The 15,764-nt window shown below is 37.1% G+C and overlaps 1 protein-coding gene across 5 annotated transcripts in view; it reads left to right on the top strand.

Moving 5' to 3' along the window:
• Positions 1 to 15,764, top strand: part of LOC306867644 (receptor-type tyrosine-protein phosphatase S-like) — a 166,258-nt gene extending 150,494 nt beyond the window's left edge. For all 5 annotated transcript variants that reach the window (XM_079413433.1, XM_079413432.1, XM_079413430.1 and 2 more), the window contains 7 exons: positions 216 to 501; positions 4,566 to 4,744; positions 4,836 to 4,962; positions 5,045 to 5,170; positions 7,663 to 7,817; positions 11,113 to 11,248; positions 11,358 to 15,764. In XM_079413433.1, the coding sequence (XP_079269559.1) occupies positions 216 to 501; positions 4,566 to 4,744; positions 4,836 to 4,962; positions 5,045 to 5,170; positions 7,663 to 7,817; positions 11,113 to 11,248; positions 11,358 to 11,426 (1,078 nt within the window). In that variant the 3' untranslated portion in view covers positions 11,427 to 15,764. The remainder of the gene's footprint in view (positions 1 to 215; positions 502 to 4,565; positions 4,745 to 4,835; positions 4,963 to 5,044; positions 5,171 to 7,662; positions 7,818 to 11,112; positions 11,249 to 11,357) is intronic.

Genomic DNA, 15,764 nt, shown 5'->3' with positions numbered 1-15,764 from the left:
GTCAAAAGACATTCTGTGTCTAAATAAAAAAAAGACAGAAGCAGCAGTTGTGAGTGGGGTGGCCAACCCTAGCTCCGCCCCTGTTTTAACGGCGTTAAATATTTTTACCGCCGTTAAACTGGAATAATTAATCAACTGTTAACGCGCTAATTTTGACAGCACTAAAAGAAATCGAACTGTCCTGCAACATTCATCTCTGACTTGTTTGTTTTCAGTGCTGGTGTGGGCCGCACAGGCTGCTTCATCGTAATTGACGCCATGCTAGAGCGCATCAAGCATGAAAAGACGGTGGACATCTACGGTCATGTGACCCTCATGCGCTCCCAGAGGAACTACATGGTGCAGACGGAAGACCAGTACAGCTTCATCCACGATGCCCTCCTAGAGGCTGTCGCCTGCGGGAATACAGAGGTGGCGGCACGAAGCCTCTTCTCCTACATCCAGAAGCTGGCGCAGGTGGAGGCCGGAGAGCACGTTAGTGGCATGGAGCTGGAGTTTAAGGTAACCACAAGACATGAAAAGTAGGAACATGTTTATTGTGTGCAGCTAGTCATCTCTAATTACATCTCGTCAGATACTCTGGGAAATGTTTTTCTGGAGGGCACAAGATAATCGAAAGTGCCAGATAGAACCTCTAGTAACAATCAACACCTTGGCGATATGTTTTGTTACTGTAGACACAGATGTGAAACTCTAGTTGTGACAAAGATTACCGAAAGTTGATGACAGTCAGAGAGGGATTGTGGGAAGGGTAATTAACACTCGATGAAGATGGATGTTGAGGAGAAGCAATGTGCTCGCTAATGAGCACAGAGGGATTGTGGGTTCCATTTGGCGACTGAAACACTCCTGCAGGTTTCTGGCCTCTAAGACCTTGAAAAGATTTCCTTCTTTCCAGTTTTTTTGCTCTTTAGCCTGGAACAAAGTAATCCTCACCAACTCAGGGGATGTGTTGGAAGCAGTAACGAGGTGGAAAACCAATTAGTTTAACGATAGGACCCAGTAGCATTTATCTTTTTAAAAATCGTAGTAGTAAAGCTTTTATGGAGTAGCATTGTAAAACATGCTATTTTAGAAATCAAGTTGTGTCAGAGATTGTCTTACTTTAGGGAGATGAGAGGGTCTATATTATTTACTATTGGAGAAAGCGTAACTGCTAACTTAGAGCACGTGTGCCGTAATAACCAATCACATTACTGCCTTGAAGTTGTTGAATTTCAGTCAGAGTTGTGCGACACTCAATCGCCGTTTACGGATACCATAGGAATGAATGAGAAGTGCCGTAAACTGAAGCCCACCTGTCGCAGAAAGTCAGTGACTTCTCTTATAAAACAACATTTTTTCCACGGTAAAAAAATAGTGTAAAACATGTTGAAGATTAGCAGATAGGATGTCGATTCATTAAATAAGCCTTTTCCTCTAAAAAGCTGTTTATTCAGCATAGTGAAGCCTCTCCTCCATTGACATAAAAAAAATGGCCTCTGGTCTCCTTTCTACGATGGCCGAGAGAGCTCAACGCACTGCAACTTCAGAAAGCACATACAAATAGAAAAAGCACCAGCAAATCAAGAAAACATCTTCATCAATTTGACAGCAGGTGGTGCAAATGCTCACAACACAAACAAATAAAGAAACACACTGCAAATGCTCACAATACAACCAAATAAATTTTACTTGCAGTGCGTTTCTTTGTTTGGTTGTGTTGTGAGCATTTGCAGCGTGTGCATTGTCAAATTTACGAAAGTTGTTTTCTTAATCTGCAGGCGTTTTTTTTCCATTTGCGATGCGTTTCTTTGCTTGGTTGTGTTGTGAGTATTTGCAGCGTGTGCATTGTAAAATTGAAGAAGTTGTTTTCTTAATTTGCAGATGTTTTTTCTATTTGCTGCACTTTGAGCTCTCTCGGCCACCGTACCTTTCCGTAAGCATTATCAATTACACTTTTTTGGCAAAAGGCTGCAGTATTGCCTTCTAGTGGCTTTGGTTGTGCGTCTGGTCTTGATAAAGCACAGCTAACAATGTCCAATTCATGACTGATTGAGTTCCTTTAAAGAGATCATCAAACTAGATAGCAAAATGCCTAAATTGGTTTGCAAATTGGTCAAAAACGGTTCCTTGTGAGCAAAAATATGAAGTAGCATCAATGTAGCAAGAAAATTAATCAAAGCATCAATTCTAGCCAGAAAATCAAATAACGACGTGCTAAGCTTTCAAACTAATCAGCTAGAGGTATAAGATGACAGATTAATCAGTTAGTGGTGTGCTAGGTTTGTAAATCAGAATCATGCTAAACTAGTCAGCTAACTAGTTAGCTAAAGAGTTAACTGTAAAAAAAAAAACTGAAAAGGTTATTTTAACCATTTAGAGTTTCTGTTATATAATCAGAAATTATAAACGAACACATATTTTATTGTCATATATGGGGGGGGTAGAATATTTCTCAACACAATGAGCATGCTAGTGCTAATAAGGTGTCTACAGGGCTAACCATGTCACAAAACTCTTTTAAACTCTACCCCGGCCCACTAAACCAGCCAAAGTGTGTGTGTGCGCGTACTTATTATTTCAACAGCTCGGTTCAGAGCTGGCGCTTCCCACCGGAATGCCTCATGCCCTTCCAGGTCCCTCTTTGAAAGCTACTCAAAGACTCAAAGGAAAGACAAACAGCCAGTGGCTGCTTCTGAAAGAAAGAGAAAAAAAGACTAGGCCTGGAGTGGGAACTGAATGGATTTATAACCGGGCGAAGGCATTACCTGGCGGAACAGAAGAGAGAAAGCGCGGCACAGTTTCTAGATGTGCCAGGCTCGTCCAGTTAAAAGGAGACAATGCTTCCAGACAACTGACCTAGAAAACAGAGAAGAATTACGAGTACTGTGGCTCGGTTGATGTTAATTGATGGTTACAAGCTCTAATTTGGATCATGACACGAGAGTACGAGGTGTATGTGTGCGTACAAAATGGTGGCGTCCAGTCAGAGTATGAATACAAAGCGGCTTGCTAAAAGCGACAGTGACCCATTTCGCCAATTGCCGCCAAAGTTGCACAACTTTCCAATTGTTTCAGAGGAGGGTTTCATGCCACCTGATGGACGAAAAATGGGGGTTTTGGTAATTATAACAGCAACAAGCATTGACATGTTTCCTGCGAGCGCACGTAAACTGGGTCACCCAGTCTCGCCCATTTATAAACAGTCTGAGACTGAGAAAAAATACACCAAAAATAAAGGGTCAGAACGGTTAAACGACTGTCTGAGATTCCCATGCAGCAAGTAATGTCTTTCAAGCCTAAATATCCAAAGTAAACTCTATTTAAAGGATTAGTTCACTTCTAGAATAAAAATTTCCTGATTATTTACTCACCCCCATGTCATCTAAGATATTCATGGATTTCTTTCTTCAGTCGAAAATAAATGAAGGAATTAAGGTTTTTGAGGAAAACATTCCTGGATTTTTCTCCATATAGTGGTCACGCACAGTTAGTTCTTCGTCTTTGTACTTTGGTTCAAAAAGGTAGGGTAAGCCAAAAAAACCCATCTCACTAGGTGCATTTCCATAACAGATTTGTGCAGAACTTTTGCGATACTTTATAAATGTTGATAAAAAAACTATTGCGAAATGATAGCATTTCCATTAACCAATGTTATGCGACTAAACATCATTTTTTTCCTCTCGCGATAAGTCATGCCGACAGATGTGGGTAAGTTTACATATATCGCCGCACTACCAATATTTTTAAGTGAAGGAGACGCATGCGTGTATCTTTAGAAAAGCAGTGCAGAGAGCTGCTTCTGGGATGCTTACGTGCCGCGGCACAGGTGGTATAAAAACAAGCATTGACTAGAGTGGCCATGTCAGATCCGTAATGTCCCGCAGATGTGTGCAGTGTAAATAAGGGGTCATCCATCCAAGCATTAATGGAAAGGAAAGCCCCTTATACTTGAGAGCAGCCACGTATGAGGTGTTTCTATGGAGGTTATAGTACATTCAAGAATGATCATGTGAATTTTGCGTACGCCAGGTGACCTGTAAATGTGAAAAAACTGTTTCTATTGCAGTTTTCAAATTGCCTGAAAAACCGCCAACAAAAAAAAACAAACGTTTTTGCGATATACGTGATTTTTGGTGAAATTGATGCGTTTCCATTAAGCGTATTTTCAATTCCCAATTTTAATTTGCGCAATTTGAACAGTAATGGAAAACGCCGCTATTTTCTCCTCCAACTTCAAAATCGTTCAACATTGTCGTTTAACCTCTTTGTTGTTAAGGGTGTTTGACTTTCTTTGCACGTTCGTTTTGTAAAGACTGGGTCTGTACTTCTACCTACGTCACGCGTGCATGATTTCGTAATGCATGAGGTCGACCTAGGTTGGCTATCATTGAAGTCCACTATGTGGACAAAAATCCTGGAATATTTTCATCAAAATGTATTTTCAACTGAAGAAAGAAAGAAAAACATGAACGTCTTGGATGACATAGGGGTGAATAAATTGAGAAAAGTCCTTAAAGCTGTAAATGTTTGGAGTTTTAGAGATTGGCTTGGATTTATCAATCGGCTTTGTCTTCCCACAGCGTTTGGCGAACTCCAAAGCCCACACGTCCAGATTCATAAGTGCCAATCTGCCATGCAACAAATTTAAAAACCGCCTGGTCAACATCATGCCCTATGAGACCACTCGAGTGTGCCTGCAGCCCATCAGAGGGCTGGAGGGGTCCGACTATATTAACGCCAGCTTCATTGACGGATACAGGTACTGCAACAGCGAGAAAGCGTCCCAAAGTTGTTCATTTTGCCAATTTAAGCATCTTAATTCACATGGACTGACTTTCTCTTTCCTGTAGACAACAGAGGGCTTATATAGCCACACAGGGTCCATTAGCGGAGACCACTGAAGACTTCTGGAGGATGTTGTGGGAGAACAACTCCACCATTGTGGTGATGCTGACCAAACTGAGGGAGATGGGACGAGTGAGTGTCCCTCTTCTTTAAATCCAATGGCTTTCAGCTTCCAGATCATGTCATTTAATTATGTTTTTGTGTGTTTTCACAGGAAAAGTGTCACCAGTACTGGCCGGCGGAGCGCTCCGCTAGATATCAGTACTTTGTGGTGGATCCCATGGCGGAGTACAACATGCCGCAGTACATCCTCAGAGAGTTCAAAGTGACGGATGCTCGGGTGAGTCCTGAAATACAACAAAAATATATTGGGTACTGAATGAGTACCATGTTCATATACCTTTTGTAAGGCTTTTACATGGTACCTCAAGGTTTTCTTATGAAAATGGTACTACCATTTTATTTCAGGCATTTATTGGAAATACAATGGACTACCATAAAGTATCTCCGAGATTATCATGGTATTAACATGGGATGTATCCAAAAACACAGTATTACCATGGTACCATGTATGAAATCATCTACATACTGTAGTACTTTGATATTTTGGTATTAAACATTACCATTTTTACATACCCTGGTACTCCAAGGCATTTCCAAGAATACCATGTTTTCTTGGCATCATCAGGGAAAAAATACCACGGTATTGTCCTGTATACCATAGTATTGAGTGATTACCACATTTATATGCCATGGTACTTACTGCAAAGAATGTCATGGTATTATCATGACATATATCTAATAAAAATGGTAAATCACATATATATATATATTGCACATTATTGCAGATTACATCACTTACCTCACATAAGTGTTTTGGGTAAAAATTCTGCAATTAAATTTTGTTCTGTATCTATTCTGAGCCAAAATCTTATAATCGTGTTTCCCATGAGTCTCAGCAGTAGGTCTTCCTCTAGAATATCCCATCAAGCGAGCTACCGCTAGCAGAACTGCTCACTTAACGACTCCAGCCCTCATCAGTCAAGTGGCCTTTCCGGCAAACCGCTAAAGCGAAACACTCTGACTGCCGGCGGACGGGCCTAAGACAAAATGAGCATCCCGAGCGTCGCTCACTCCAGCCGAGCACTTTAATTGTGATTGAATCATCCAGGCCGGCTCTCCAGTAATCAAACTGCAGCGAGAATCAAAGAGAGCTTTAATCAGAGCCGACTGGAGCAGGCGGGGCCTGGACCGAGGCATGATGGGACGCCGCCGTGCTCGCTTTGGCAGCGAACAAGTCACGTATTTAATCACACGATTGGACACACATCGCTCGGCCTGTAGTGTGTGCGCAGAGTTCACTCTGGGCTCTGTTACGCCTCCTTTTCTTTCACCCTTCTTATGTTGCAGCAAAAACAATCTGCTGTTTGCAGTTAATCAAATGCAGACGAATAAAGACTGCTGTGAAGCGCTGTCGAGAGGATTTATACACAATATTCAGTATATATGTTGGTGTTTATGTATTTGTTTTGAAATTACTCAATTAGAAGAAGCATAACTTTGATTAAAGCTATTGTTGCAAAGTTATATAGTTGGTCTGTGTTTTAATGAACACAAGGAAGAATACTTATTTTTAATAAATATTATAATAATTATATATATAATTAAATATTATTAATATAATTATATCATATAGTATTAGTATTAATTAATATTATTAATAATTATTCGTAATATTATACTATAAAAAAAATAATAAAATTATATTTGATTAATTTATTATAAAAAGGTATTGTTTACCTGCTTTAACTTCTATATAAAAAGTGTAAAGTGTGCAATTTCAATAAAATTTTTGTATATTACATACTGTATGTATATATAATTAATATATGTATGTATATATATATATATATATATATATATATATATATATATATATATATATATATATATATATATATATATATATATATATATATATATATAAAATAATTGGATTGTTTTAATGAGCACACGGAAGAATATTTATAATTAATTAAAATAATTATTATTATTATTATTATATAATATTAATATTATAATTATATTTTATTCAACATCATGGTAATAATACTGGTAATAAGGCATTGTTTACCTGCTTATATTTATTAATTTATATTAAAAAGCGTGTGTTTGTTTGTGTGTGCGTGTATATACAATATATATATATATATATATATATATATATATATATATATATATATATTCTAAAAATGAATTAAATATAATAAATATAAATTTATTTCAAATTATGTTAATATTTAAGATTATTAAACATAAAACAAAAATGAAAATATACATAAATTGGTAAACCTATTAATAATTAAGTTTTTATTTTTTATTAATCGAACTGTGTGTTTTGATCTGTTTCTTAACACAAGCAAACTAAAAGAATCACCAGCACTAGGAAATAAAAATGTAAAGTTTTCGTTTTTTGTCTGCTGTGTAACGGCTTTGATCTGGAAAGCCCGGCGTTAGACTGTGATTAAGTGCGTTTGATGCGTCGGACTCTGACTGTTGGGATGACTGAATATTTCTGGCCTCGTTGGCTTTAATTGTGCCTGGTTCTGCCTGAGCTTCCCTTCGATCGCTTGTTTCTCTGTCGTCGGCCGTCGCTCTCGTCTTCATCCATCAGGGTTTCTCCAGCCCATCGATTAGCAGCAGACTCACTCCGGCCTGTTAAATCCCGTATCGACACGGCTGTCAGTCTCCGTCCGGATGAAGCCATCCATCCACTGCTGTTGTGTGCAGTAAAGGATTGTGGGAGTGAAAGTGTTTGTGTTTGTCTCTCAGGACGGCCAATCCAGGACCGTACGGCAGTTTCAGTTCACCGATTGGCCGGAGCAGGGCGTTCCCAAATCAGGAGAGGGCTTCATCGACTTCATCGGACAGGTGCATAAAACTAAGGAGCAGTTTGGACAGGACGGGCCCATTTCTGTCCACTGCAGGTGAGGAAGCATCCCATCGCCATTTCAGTTCAGCGTTGAGATCATAAACACATAGATAAACACACATATACTGTAAGTAGCAAAACGTTTATGCTGCTTCTCTTCTTACGATGAGAGTAGATAGTGACCAATAAAAATAGAAATAAAATTAATAAAAACTATATATAATATATACAAACTATTTATAAGATTTATACATTTTTATATATATATGGGGGGTGGTCCTGTGGCAAAATTTACACAATGATTGCAAAATTGTTCTCATTTTTAAAAAGGTTTCTATTTAATGAAAAATTTGCCTTATTAAATTAACTATTTTTTTTTTTTTTTAACAATATTTAGCACCTTGGCTGATTTAGTCATGGATACGTAAATAACTGAGAATAAAACCACCAGTAGGTGGCAGCAAGTCCCTGTTTTAATAAATGACTTACTGAATCATCAAACGATTCGTTCAAAACGGCTGATTCAATAGAAAGGAAACAAGTGAGACCATCTGAATGGATCGTTTAATCACTGGCTCACTCGATTCGTTCAAAAACTGATTCATTCACAATGAAACACCGTGTTGCTATGCACTATTGTATAAAACTAATAGCCCATTAGTGATTGCGGCCTCGCGCACATTTGCTGAGATACGGAAAAGTACATTGCTTGTGCAATGAATTTAAAAACTTAAAAACTCATACATTGGTATTTTTTGTTTCATTGCTGGAATTATAAGGGCATTCTAACTGTATTCTAATGGGCTTCATCGCGCAGTGAATGCTTTTGGACTCTCAAGACTCTTTTTTTTTTTTTTTTTTCTCTCAAGTTGGATAATGTCAGCTCACCTATTGTCTCTCAGTCCCTCATAGTCACACATGTGTCAGGATCATATCAGAAATTGTATTCAAGGAAAAATCATACCTTCTGTTGTCTTAAAAACTTAAAAAGCTGCGCTTGAACACTTTTGCGCTAAAAATTATGAAATTCCTTTCGCTTGTGCGCAGTTTGTTACAGTACCTATATATATATATATATATATATATATATATATATATATATATATATATATATAATATTATTATTATTATTAATAATAATATTTTTTATTTTTATTTTTAATAAAGTATTTAATATTATTGTGTTACTATACTTAATTTTGATTTCCCCCCTTCAGAAAATATAATATTTTGCTTCTCAAGTAAATGTAATTTTATATATGAATCTTTAAATATTTATATTGGAAAACGACAAAAATACTGAAGAAAATCATGTTTTGCAGTATATGAGAAAATTCAATTTACACTTAATTAAAATCCTTAAACACAAATTTGCTTGTCAAGTTAATTTATTTTGTCAATGTTTTTCCACTGAAAACAAAAAAAAAAACAGATTATTAATAGATTTTTGCAGGAAAGACTGTTTACATTTGGTCCTTTTGTCTCTGACGAGGGTTGGCGGTTTTCAGCGCTGGTTGAACTCCTTTAATCTTCCTCTCTCTCCATCCATCTCTCCCCCAGATTTCATATCTAATAGAGCCACATGGTTTTGTCATTAATTGCATGATTACGTCGACTGAATGGAAGTGTAAATCCTCTCATTCAGCGCGTCTACACGCCTGTCAGATTTGAAAGTCTATCTATTTAACCAGCGCTTGGGCTGAAGTCTGAGAGCGGAGCCACTTCTTTCTTTCTTTTCCTTTCTTCAGCCTCCTTTCTGGAGGATTTTGGCAACACGGATGGACAGAAACGTCAAAAGCGTTTTGTTTTCCTCACAGTCACCGTCGTGAGACTCCGAAATGCTTTTTCATTAGATTCCCCGGCTCTTCCTGCGAGGTTGCATCATTATAATGCTGCGCTGTGATTGGTTCGTTGTCTCAGCCAATCAGAGGCCTCCGTTGGCTGCTTTCCCGAGCCGTTTGTCACTTTCGATTGCCAAGTGGTGGCGCAGGGAAAAATAAGCCCGTTGTCATATCAATTATTGTTGGCTTGGTGAAATCGCTCGGCGCCAAAGCAGCTTATGAAGCAGCCTTGAAGAATCAGACTTAAGACTCCTCCTATTTCAAGCGCTGTCACGGCGAGAAGAGCTTAGTGCGCACGTGTGCGTTTGCTCAAACTGAACGAGTCTGATTTATTCTACTGCTGTTTAGATAGATGCCTATAGTGTGAATTCTAGCTAGGGTTTTTGAAATAGTGTAGTATGCACTATGTATAATGTGCACAGTGTGCAAGAGCACACTGTGTGGAAAGCTGTATCCCACAATGCAATGCACTTGAGCTTCCCCTTACAGTGTGACAAATTAATGGACATAATGTCATGATTTTTTATGGAAATCTCCCTGATTTATTATTTTATTAGACCAAAATCCCAAAATCACACACTTGATTTATTTATTTTAAATAATTGGATTAAGTAACTGTTAGTATTTTATGAGTTGCTTTTTCCTAACATTTCAAATCTACTAATTTATTTATTCCTTTAATATTTTATTTATTTGTATTGTTTTTTTTACTTTATTATAAATTGATTAAACTCAGGAAAATTATGTACTTTTGAGCTTTTGATTTCAAATCCGCATTTTTATTTTTGTTTGTTTATTTATTGTTCTTTGATTATTTTTATTTATTTATATTTTATTTATTATCTATTATAGATATATTATTTTCTTAGACCAACTACACCTTTTTAAAACCAAAATCACATTTTTCTTTTTTTTGTAGATAATTGGTTTAAACTTGGTAGTATTTTATGAGTTGTTGTTTTCTTTTCAAAATCTTTTATTTATTTATTTGTTCTTTTAAAATTTTATTAATTTGTATGGCGTTTTATTCTATTTATTATAAATTGATTAAACTCAGGAAAATGGTGTACTTTTGAGTTTTTATTTATTTATAATTTATCATTTAAAAGTGGGGGAAATAGTTTGACAGGCATTGTATTTATTTTTATTTTTTTATTTCAAATCTACTTTTAATTATTTATTCTTTTATTTTTATTTATTTTTGTGTTTATTAATTATTATGGAATAATTAATGGATTTAATGGAATAATTATTAATAATTACAGCATTATATTTAACAAAATAACTATAAAAAAAAAAATTATTTGGACGTTAACTTGATGCAATATAGGGGGGCCATGTGATACTAATTTCAAATTGAGGAATATAACATTGCAGCATGATGATTATCACCTATTAGAAAGATATTACCGTTTATGCTAACAAACTAACCCTTTTCCACTGCACCATCATCGGTTCTCGGTTTCACAGAGCGCTTTTTAACACAAGCTTGTGTTTTCTTCAATGCAGTGCCGGTGTGGGGCGGACCGGGGTCTTCATCACGCTAAGCATCGTGCTGGAGCGGATGCGCTACGAGGGTGTGGTGGACATCTTCCAGACGGTCAAAATGCTGAGAACGCAACGGCCAGCAATGGTGCAAACAGAGGTGAGAGTCCAGAGATTCAGTTTTAGGGCAGATTGCCTTGTTTAATATCTGGACAGTTGACAAATTAAAGTAATAGCGAACGCTGATGCCTTTGTGTTTCGCTTTACAGGACGAGTACCAGTTTAGCTATCAAGCGGCTCTGGAGTACCTTGGAAGTTTTGATCACTATGCAACGTAAAAAGCCATTTCTGTTCCCCCCTGCCCCACAAACCTCCCTCCCCCCAACAGCCTCCTGAGCCATAAAAACTTGCTTGAAAACACGAAACGATGACAACTATACACAATTCATACAATTTTTTGGAAGAATCGTCTTTTGGAACCAATCGAAACGCGTCGTGCGTATCCCCAATTGGACAAGCAACACTGGAGAAGCGCAAACGGATCCCAAACCCTTCTACGTTCCAAGCTCGTGATGGAGGAACCAAATCTTTTGGCTCAGGCTGTAGGGCGGGAATGACGATCTAGGTTTCGGACCACTAACTTTACCTCAAGTGTTCTGACGTGGACGACAAGCATTGTCTCTTTTCAAACTAACTCTATGAACATATTACAAAAAGACATGAAGGAAAAGACGGTGAGATACAACATGACCACAAATTAATTAATAAATGATGAACACCTAATTGGTTGGCATTTAAAATCCTTCTTTGTTTACTAAAATGGAAACGTTTCCATTGAAAGGTCATCTGTCGGTCTAACAGCAATCTTCAATGGAGAAGTTGGCACAATGATACAGACAAGAGTTCTTTTGCTGCTCATGTCTTGGGTCCAAGCCTCTCCTTGACATGCTGCCATTTGGACAAAATTGGGATCCACTTAAGAAGCAATTCGAGGCAAACTGTTCATCCACTTGAGAAAGTCACCCTTCTCTCGAAACCACTGGAGTCGCCAAACAAGATCTCATCATGTCTTGAGGCGCTGAGGCATTCAAGGAAATGGTTGAAACCTAATCGCATCGGTTTCTTGAGGTGGGGACAGTTTTTCTGTGCTTTCGAGGACATGCTAGCAAACATTTCGGCCAATGTAGCTCCATCTTCACTTCTCGAGAGCCAATGGGAGTGTGAAATTTTGTGTCAACTGGAAATTAGGACCAGAGGATCCACCACCGAAGTCTCGAGTTTCTTTGGCACAATGTAGCTCCATTTCCATCCTCGAGAGCCAATAGGAGCTTGACCTTTTGTGTAATTGGGAGATTTGGACCAGAGGAACCACCAACAAAGTCTCAAGTTTCTTTGGCGCAATGCAGATCCATTTCCACCTCTCGAGAGCCAATGGGAGCGTAAAATGTTGTCATCTGGAGATTAGGACCAGAGGAACCATCAACGAAGTCTCGAGTTTCTTCAGCGCCTTGTAGCTCCATTTCCATCCTCAAGAGCCAATGGGAGCTCAACTTGTTGCTTCAATTGGAGATTACGACGAGAATAGCCACCAACAAAGTCTTGAGTTTCTTTGAAGACTTCGTGTGATACATTGACAGGTCTCTCCATTGACATACATAATGTATGGCGGACCGGATAGGGGATGCGTGGCTACGACTTGTTTTCGGTACTTCGAAGTCCCCAGTGACCAACGTTCATTGCCATCGTTTCAAACTATTTTTTGTCTTACAACTGTTTTTTTTGTTTGTTTCATTTTGCTCTTGATACCAAACATGCTGCTTTTGCTCCATTATGCTGTACGTGTACATGTGAAGAGTCTGATTCACCGGACAGAAGTGTGCGAGGGTGTAATTACATGTGCTGGTCCAACCGATCAATCCATTTCCTTATGCCCCAACAGTCGCCCAGGATGAAATTGCATTTTTTTCATCATCAACGACCCATTCCTGGTTACTTTGGGATTTCTTGCGTTCATTTGTTGGTTCTTTTTGAGATGTTTCTTCAATGGATTTTGGCTAACGAAGAGCAAGAAACGGGCATATGTTTGCGCCATGAAACTGCGATACAACTATCTTGTGAATCTGTCGTTGTAGGTGGGACTGTTTTACACCCTCATGCATATGGTAATGAGGGGAAGAGCCTGCGCTCCGCCATCAGAGCTGATTGGCTGTACTGGAGAATGCTTGAACCTGGAGTGTTCTGATTGATGAGAGAATGAAAGGAGCTGTGTTTAATCTTATTTCCAAAAAAGCCTTATTCTTGTAACATCATAGAAAAAAATCAAATGCATTATTGTTGTATTATTTTGACTATTATCTTAACAGACATTTGATTTCTTGGTTTAGTGTTTTGCTTTTTTTTAACAAAGATACTGTACTAATTTTTTTAATTAGCAAGGAAAAAATAATGCTCATTTTGCTCATATTATGTTAAAAAACATTCTATTTTTTCACTGTAGAAATGTAACGTGAGATGTGTTTGTGTGCATGTATGCATAAACGAATGGGACGTGAATGTATGCATACACACTCACATATATTATATTTAAATGCAGAATATAAAGATGTATCCAAATCTTCATATGAATACCCTTTTTTGTTTTTGTTTTTGAAGCGGGCTTTCATTTTTATACCACCATGAAATTATGAAATTGTATGAAATCATGAATAACGTTTTATTGTTTTTGTTTTTTTTAAAGATGCATTTTCAGAAATGCAGAAATTTCCCATAAATCATTGCAGGGAGAGCTTTGACTTCCTGTTGCCCAGTGATGAAGGTTGAATTATGATTGCAATCTTGTTGTTATTCATCTATAGTTCTAGTATTAACTGAAGTATTACTTTTATAAAAGATGTCAAATTGGTTTACTAAATATTGAATTGAACAAACAAACAAAAAAATTATCTGTACTTTTCAAATTTTGCTAAAATAAATAATAATAATAATTTTGTTACAGCCCATATCTGTGAAAGCTTTCATTTTTTAAAACATTATTTGTCTTTTTACTTTTCAAACCACCGAATGTTCAATCGTTTGTTAGATATCAACTATGATCCTGAATATAATGCCTGTAAATAAACAAATATATATTATATGTATTTGTATAATTTGACCCACAAGATTTCTGTCTATGAACAAAACTGAGATAACCAACCAACAACAAAATGTTTATGCTATTGAAACCTTCCACAGTTTTGAAAGAAGCTTTGTCTCACGCTAACAGCTCTGTTTATCTCTCTTCACTTCATTCCTCTTTTTTTCTGATCCATTTGTTGGGTTTTTTTTCCCAACTCTTCACTTTTTTTCTTATCTTAGCCAACACACCCTGCAGTCTTGTGGTGAGAGAAATCACAACTTTCTCCTTTTCCCATAAGACTTTGTGCATCACTCTTATTTTTTGACATTTGTAATACATGTCATATTTCACTCCAAAATCAAAAAGCATTAAAAAAGCCTATTTGTAAATATTTTCACCTCACTGTATTTCTTATTACTCAAGAGGTGATTATAATTATTGTGCATAAAAGTTTTTATTTTTATGTTTTAGTTAAAAATTGCTTAAATTCAAAGTGTCATTGAAATCAGTGCAAAAAATTTTTTTTATAATTTCTACATTAATGTGGCTTTTTTTGTATTATGGTAATGAAAATGTGTTTTGTTTTGTTTTTTAGAGGGGACTATGGTAATGAGTATTGCTGGGAAAATTCTTGAAAATAAAATGTTGTAATGCAAAACATCTTACTGGTGTCAAAAAAATAGTTCTCCAAGCAAAATGTAATTTCTTAGTTTTATTTTTATTTTGGAGTGAAATATGGCCCAGCAATGTTCTGGTTTTATGAGATTCACCCAAAAATGAATCCCATTTTTACCCGTACAGAGCCTGAAGCACTAATCATTTTGTGTTTTTCTCATTCTGAGTGATTCTGTTGTTAGATCGGGATGAAGAAGGGCTTATAAAAATGCCCAGTGCCTATAAAATGCCATATGAACAGCAAGAGCAAATTGCCTTGAATTGGTTACGCGTTTTGTGATTAGCATCATGTCGTCATTGCTAGTTTAAATGCAAGCCCTTCTCTCACCACTGCCTCTGCGTTTCATCTTTTTTTAATTAGTAGTTCATTGCATAGCTCTAGAAGTTTACCGACGCCATGTTTAGTTCACTTTTATTCTTATTTTGTTTTTACGTTGGGGGACGAAGTACGAGAGAACTTGGATTCTGGAAATTCCAGCTCTGCCTTTTAAACTGTTGGGAGTTTTGTGTGTTTCTAACGAACTTTTCCTCTGGAGGGAAAAAACCGCAAAGGACACTTGAACTTGTCGGACTGATCTCCAAAACCTATGATGGCAAAGGTGCTCGGAAGTTATTCGTCTGCTCAATGCAAGGACTTCGACAAAGGGAGCCAAACATGTGAATCAATTAGACTACAAACAACGGAGAACCAATATACAAAAGTGAACGTATTAAAACCACGGCCAACAAAAAAAGAAACAAGCCAAACGAAAATGTGAAAATAGTTTCTCTTTGTACGAAGGCCAAGTGCTATCGCTTTCAAACTGTTACTTCTGATGAACACAATAATTGGTTTGAAACCACTGTGTATGTAGATATGTTGACTTTGTATTAAAGAAATGTTGTC

This window comes from Barbus barbus (assembly GCF_936440315.1).
Source record: "Barbus barbus genome assembly, chromosome: 49".
NCBI lineage: Eukaryota > Metazoa > Chordata > Actinopteri > Cypriniformes > Cyprinidae > Barbus > Barbus barbus.
Note: the sequence above shows the minus strand (reverse complement) of the source record. Positions and strands in the feature narration are given on the sequence as shown.